The sequence below is a fragment of the Bombus vosnesenskii genome, unplaced genomic scaffold (assembly GCF_011952255.1).
Source record: "Bombus vosnesenskii isolate JDL3184/JDL3185 unplaced genomic scaffold, Bvos_JDL3184-5_v1.1 scf7180000015528, whole genome shotgun sequence".
Classification (NCBI taxonomy): Eukaryota; Metazoa; Arthropoda; class Insecta; order Hymenoptera; family Apidae; genus Bombus; species Bombus vosnesenskii.
In genome coordinates this window covers 29741-37866 of record NW_022884034.1, presented here as the reverse complement: position 1 = coordinate 37866, position 8126 = coordinate 29741, and the positions used below count along the sequence as shown (strand labels likewise).

General features: G+C 29.7%; 1 protein-coding gene across 1 annotated transcript; it reads right to left on the bottom strand.

Moving 5' to 3' along the window:
• Positions 1–6705: 6705 nt before the first annotated feature.
• On the bottom strand, positions 6706–7901 carry LOC117241249 (luciferin 4-monooxygenase-like). The gene is made up of 2 exons (XM_033507215.1): positions 7629–7901; positions 6706–6863 (listed from the first exon to the last, which is right to left on the bottom strand). Exons 1-2 carry the CDS (start codon positions 7891–7893, stop codon positions 6706–6708), a joined length of 423 nt encoding a protein of 140 aa, XP_033363106.1. The 5' UTR covers positions 7894–7901.
• Between the last annotated feature and the right edge of the window lie 225 nt (positions 7902–8126).

Here is an 8126-nt window from a genome sequence, read left to right as displayed (position 1 = left end):
GGAGGGTTGCTAGTGGGAGACGTCGTTCGTGGAAAAATAGGTCTCTCCTGTCTTCCCGTAACTGGGACAAAGACTGTGTATATGTTGAAGGTTTTTAGGTAACTAGATATTAGTGTTTATGACGGTCCTCGTGCAGGTCGATCACGTACTGTGGAGACGCGTCGACATCTGGTAAACATCCTGCCCGGAGAATAGGATCTGCGTGTGGCAAGCTACGGGACAGAAACCGTTGGAATGTTTACTGCCAAGTGCCGCTACGAATCTTTCTTTTAAGGAGTGCTATAGGATTACTCAATGCCTTTGTTAGATGGAGAGTTCGTCCCGTTGACCGCGGCCACGTTCGGCGACTAATTGTCGAATTGAGCCCAAGCCCATTGTCACAAGACTTAAACAAATACAATTGGTTAGAATGACGGCAAATCGTTTAGTTACAACTGTAGATTTGAATTACAATGTTTCTATGGATATTCCCGAGGTTTCAGAGGGAAGGCACCGGTGAAACCTTATCTCCGACAAGTATAATTTTATAACGTATTACGTTAGATAGAATAACGTAATAACGTATTACGTTATATAGTATAACGTTATACCGATTTACCTTATATAGAGTAACGTTATAACGCATGACGTTCCGCAGAATAACGTTACGACGTATTACGTTATATCGAATAACGTAATAACGTATTACGTTATATACTATAACGTTATAACGTATTACGTTATATGGTATAACGTTATACCGTATTACGTTATATAGTGTAACGTTATAACGGATGGCGTTCCGCAGAATAACGTTATGAGGTATTACGTTATATGGTTTAACGTTATAACCTATTACGTTTTATAGAATAACGTTATAACGTATTACGTTTTATAGTATAAAGTTATAACGTATTAAGATATACAGTATAACGTAATAACGTATTACGTTTTATAGTATAAAGTTATAACGTATTACGCTATATAGTGTAACGTTATAACGTATGACGTTATATAGTATAACCTTATATCGTATTACGTTATATACTATAACGTTATATGCCTTAACTTTATGACGTATTACGTTTTATAGTATAACGTTATAACGTATTGCATTTTATAGAATAACGTTATAACGTATTACATTATATGGTATAACGTTATACCGTATTACGTTATATAGTATAACGTTACAACGGATGACGTTACATAGAATAACGTTATAACGTATTACGTTATATGGTATAACGTTATAACGTATTACGTTATATAGTATAACGCTATATGGTATAACGTTATAATGTATTACGTTTTATAGTATAACGTTTTTGACGTATTACGTTAGATAGGATAACGTAATAACGTATTACGTTATATAGTATAACGGTATAACGTATTACATTATATAATGTAACGTTATAACGTATGAAGTTCCGCAGAATAACGTTATAACGTATTACGTTATACAGTACAACTTTATAACGTATTACGTTATGTAGAATAACATAATACCGCATTAGTTTATATAGTATAACGTTATAACTTATTACGCTATGTAGTATAATTTTATAACGTATTACGTTATATAGTATAATTTTATAACGTATTACGTTAGATAGAATAACGTAATAACGTATTACGTTATATAGTATAACGTTACACGGTATTACGTTATACAGTATAACGTTATAACGTATGACATTACATAGAATTAAGTTATAACGTATTACGTTATATAGAATAACGTCGTAACGTATTACGTTATATAGTATAACGTTATAACTTATTACGCTATGTAGTATAATTTTATAATGTATTACGTTATATAGAAAAACGTAATAACGTATTACGTTATACAGTATAACGTTATATCGTATTACGTCATATAGTATAATTTTATAACGTATTAGGTTATATAGGTATAACGTTATATCGTATAACATTATATAGAGTAACGTTATAACGCATGTCGTTCCGCAGAATAACGTTATAACGTATTACGTTATAACGTATTACGTTATATAGTATAACGTTACACCGTATTACGTTATACATTATAACTTTATAACTTATGACATTACATAGAATTAAGTTATAACGTATTACGTTATATGGTATAACGTTGTAATGTATTACGTTATATAGTATAACGCTATATGGTATAATGTTATAACGTATTACGTTTTATAGTATAACTTCATATCGTATTACGTTAGATAGAATAACGTAATAACGTATTACGTTATACAGTATAACGTTATAACGTATGACATTACATAGAATTAAGTTATAACGTATTACGTTGCGCAGAATAACGTTGCAACTTATTATGTTATACAGTATAACTTTATAACGTATTACGTTATATAGTACAATTTTATAACGTATTACGTTATATAGGTATAACGTTATACCGTATTACATTATATAGAGTAACGTTATAACGCATGACGTTCCGCAGAATAACGTCATAACTTATTACATTATTCAGTATAACTTTAAAGCGTATTGCGTTATGAAGAATAACGTAATAACGTATTACGTTATATAGTATAACGTTATAACGTACTACGTTATATAGTATAACGTTACACCGTATTACGTTATACAGTATAACGTTATAACGTATGACATTGCATAGAATTAAGTTATAACGTACTACGTTAGATAGAATAACGTAATAACGTATTACGTTATATAGTATAACGTTATACCGTATTACATTATATAGTGTAACGTTATAACTTATGACGTTCCACAGAATAACGTTATAACGTATTACGATATATGGTATAACGTTATAACGTACTGCATTTTATAGAATAACGTTATAACGTATTAAATTATACAGTATAACGTTATAACGTGTTACGTTATATAGTATAACGTTATATCGTATTACATTATATAGTGTAACGTTATAACGTATGACGCTCCACAGAATAACGATATAACGTATTACGATATATGGTATAAAGTTATAACGTATTACGTTTTATGGAATAACGTTCTAACGTATTACGTTGTATAGTATAACGTTATAACGTATTACGATATATACAATAACGTTATATGCTTTAACTTTATGACGTATTACTTTTTATAGTATAAAGTTATAACGTATTACGTTATGTATTATAACTTTATAACGTATTACGTTTTATAGTATAATGTTATAACGTATTACGTTATATAGTATAACGTAATAACGTATTACGTTATATAGTATAACTTTATGACGTATTACATTAGATAGTATAACGTTATAACGTATTACGTTAGGTAGTATAACGTTATAACGTGTTACGTTATATGGTATAATTTTATAACGTATTACGTTAAGTAGTAAATCATTATAACGTATTACGTTATATAGTATAACGCCATATGGTATAACGTAATGACGTATTACGTTTTATAGTATAACTTTATAACGTATTACGTTAGATAGAATAACGTAATAACGTATTACGTTATATAGTATATCGTTATAACGTATGACGTTCCGCAGAATAATGTTATAACGTATTACGTTATACAGTATAACTTTTTAACGTACTAAGTTATGTAGAATAACATAATAACGTATTAGTTCATATAGTATAACGTTATAACTTATTACGCTATGTAGTATAATTTTATAACGTATTACGTTATATAGTACAATTTTATAACGAATTACGTTAGATAGAATAACGTAATAACGTATTACGTTATATGGTATAACGCTATAACGTATTACGTTCTATAGTATAACGCTATATGGTATAACGTTATAACTTATTACGTTTTATAGTATAACTTCATATCGTATTACGTTAGGTAGAATAACGTAATAACGTATTACGTTATATGGTATAATGTTATAACGTATTACGTTAGGCAGTGTAACAATATGACGTACTACGTTATAGAGTATATCGTTATAACTTATTACGCTATATAGTATAATTTTATAACGTATTACCTTATACAGAACAACGTAATAACGTATTACGTTATATAGTATAACGTTACACCGTATTACGTTATACAGTATAACGTTATAACTTATGCCATTACTTAGAATTAAGTTATAACGTATTACGGTATATAGTATAGCGTTATAACTTAGTACGCTATATAGTATAATTTTATAACGTATTACGTTATACAGAACAACGTAATAACGTATTACGTTATATAGTATAACGTTATAACGTATTACGTTATATAGTATAATTTTATAACGTACTACGTTGGATAGAATATCGTAATAACGTATTACATTATAGAGTATAACATTACACCGTATTACGTAATACAGTATAACGTTATAACGTATGACATTACATAGAGTTATGTTATAACGTATTACGTTATATGGTATAACGTTATAACGTATTACGTTCTATAGTATAACGCAATATGGCATAACGTTATAACGTATTACGATTTGTAGTATAGCTTTATAACGTATTACGTTAGATAGAATAACGTAATAAATTATTACATTATAGAGTATAACATTTCACCGCATTACGTAATACAGTATAACGTTATAACGTATGACATTACATAGAGTTAAGTTATAACGTATTACGTTATATGGTATAACGTTATAACGTATTACGTTCTATAGTATAACGCAATATGGTATAACGTTATAACGTATTACGCTTTGTAGTATAGCTTTATAACGTATTACGTTAGATAGAATATCGTAATAACGTATTACGTTATATAGTATAATGTTATAACGTATTACGTTAGGCAGTGTAACATTATAAGGTACTACGTTATAGAGTATATCGTTATAACTTATTACGCCATATAGTATAATATTATAACGTATTACGTTATATAGTGTTGAAGTGGTCACCACTTCTAAGAAAACTCTACATCTGGTCTTTTTTAGTTTTCTCAAGCACTGAAGCCATCGACAGCGTTTAGACAAAAAACTGCGACGAAGTCAGGCCATAAACAGTAGACAGGCGACGTTGGCTTCGGGGTTTTCAGTTATTAGGTAACACAGCTAGCGTGCGGATCTGGACCAGCTCAAATTGTATTTTTACTTATTACACTTCTATTTAAATATATTTTCTACCTTACGATTTATCCACGTGTTTTCTCTGTTTACACACCGAATAACCTCAACATATAGTATAATGTTATGCCGTATTACATTATATAGAGTAACGTTATAACGCATGACGTTCCGCAGAATAACCTTATAACGTATTACGTTATATGGTATAACGTTATAACGTATTACGTTATATAGTATTACGTTATATGGTATAACGTTATAACGTATTACGTTATATAGTATTACGTTATATGGTATAACGTTATAATGTATTACGTTTTATGGAATAACGTTATAAAGTATTACGTTAGGTAGTATAACATTATTACGTATTACGGTATATAGTATAACGTTATAACGTATTACGTTAGGTAGTATAACATTAGAACGTATTACGTTATATAGAATAACGTTATAACGTATTACATTATATAGTATAACGTTGTAAGGTATTACGTTAGGTAGTATAACATTATAACGTATTACGTTATATAGTATAACATTATAACGTATTACGTTATGTAGCATAACGTTATATAGTATAACGTTATAACGTATTACATTATATAGTGTAACGTTATAACGTATGACGTTCCACAGAATAACGTTATAACGTATTACGATATATGGTATAAAGTTAGAACGTATTACGTTTAATGGAATAACGTTCTAACGTTTTACATTGTATACTATAACGTTATAACGTATTACGTTATATACTATAACGTTATATGCTTTAACTTTATGACGTATTACGTTTTATAGTATAAAGTTATAACGTATTACGTTATATAATATAACTTTATTACGTATTACGTTTTATAGTATAACGTAATAACGTATTACGTTATATAGCATAACTTTATGACGTATTACGTTAGATAGAATAACGTAATAACGTATTATGTTTTATGGTATGACGTTATAACGTTATAGCGTATTACGTTTTATAGAATAACGTTATAACGTATTACGTTAGGTAGTTTGGACGAAAAACTTACATCCGGCGGAAGCGTTGCTCACGCTGCCGAAATCGCAATTTGGCACCATTGGATGCTTCGCAAGACCAACTAAAGCTGGAGGGACCAATGGTGTATGCGTAATTCTGTATTTTTCTACAGAACTGATTACTGCACCGCACCTTATTGCCGTATTCATCATTCCGAACGCATAACCGTGGAATAATGGCAAGAAAACTAGTATTCGGTCTCCACGTCGAATATCCATTGATTCTGGGGCACTTCGATTAAGAACAAATGCAATTGAATCGAATATTTATAATTTCAACTAGAATGATAAGAGTTAAGAAGCACAACAATAGAGAAAATATTATATAGTTGATTTGAATAAAGAATGGTTTGTTAATCATATAAAACGAATAATATATATTTAAATTTAGCATAAATGAAAAATAAATCTCGAAATATATGTGTGGTCTTAGATCAACCGGGTACATTGTGTATATTAATTTAATATATTTACCTTAGAGTTTGGATGAAAAGTAACAAATTTCGATGAGACAACATTACTCCTTTTGGAATTCCTGTTGTACCGCTAGAACATAAAATAGCTGCCATTCTTTTCCTGTTATGATCTATCTGCACCGGTGAAGACGCATAGAGATCCGTGATACTTTGATATTTTTCCAAAACCTTGTCTCAGGTTATTATATTTCCATCAAGAGGTTTATCATCCAATTCGATTAATTTCATATTCCAGCTTACAGTAGATGCAATTTTCGCCAAAATGTTTTCAGTGCGTCGCGATACAAACAACACCCGTGGCTGATAAATTTCCAGCATGTGCGTAAATTCTCCTACGTAAAAAATTGCATTAGATATGATTAAATAACGCATATGCTGCATTGCGTAACTTAACCACTCCGCGTAACAAGGTGACAGTTTTACAAAAGATCTAGAAATATTCGAAAAGCCTTACAAAAGCTTTTTCCGATATCCGTCTCCGCAAGGAGAGGCTGAAACAACTTTCTTTGAAATAACATATTTTTCGTAGAATGTTTACTCTGAGAAGATATTCGGAGTAGTTAAATACAATTTAATCGTATACGATTAAAAATTAGTATTGTTTGTATCTCTAAAAGGTGACGGAGTAACGCATATTGAGAATATAAGTGATTATTAATTTCCGCATCTATATACACAATATTTAACAATTTAATATTAACAATTATTGTTTACACTAGATTATAAAAATTGGTGTTAGAGTAAGTACTGTTTCTAGACTTTTATTGTTAATTCTGCAAGTGTAATGTAAATAAATTTAGTCTTTAATTAAAGTATCTAATTTATGATCTCTGTTTCTAGTAGTTGTAAAATTCTATAATAAACTCGAGGCAAATAATAAAGTCGAGGCTCGATTTCATTAACTTATATATGGCATAATCAGTGGAGTTATCAGAAACATGCAAGTTTCCAAAAAAGAAGAGCAAATTTTTCTTTCCACTTTTCACGTTCTGCCTTCGTTAAATTTCTATAATATTAAACACGCACGTACTTTTAATTAAATTAATTTCTTTGTTATTATAAAATAATTCGTAAAAGCTGCTTGGAGAATATCTTACTTTCTGTATATGCTGGATTCAACGGTGCAAATGTAGCTCCGATAAATAACGTGCTACATATCGATACCACGTAATGTGGATGGTTTTCAGCTGCAACGGAGATTCTGTCTTCCACCTTGATTCCATAATTTCTCAAAGCAACAGATAATATTGTGCTTTTTTCGAGAATATCCTTGCATGTGTAGTGTTTACCAGTTTGAATATCTACCTGATATAGTAACATGCAAGTATTACAATATAAAACATAGTAATCAAAATGAATCATTTGTATTGTCGTTTCTTGCTCTTTTTATATAAAAAAATCTATCTTGTTTAAATTGAGACTGTTGATTACTCTGACAATGTACATGCTAATACAGCCATCTGTAATCGCAATATGCGGGTCGCTTATCTAGAACGAAACGTACCAGGTCGTTAATTATTCGTTGCAACGGTAGTGTCAAGTATTCCATCCGTAAGAAAAGCTTATTTTCTGACGAAAATTAGAAGGACTGTAAT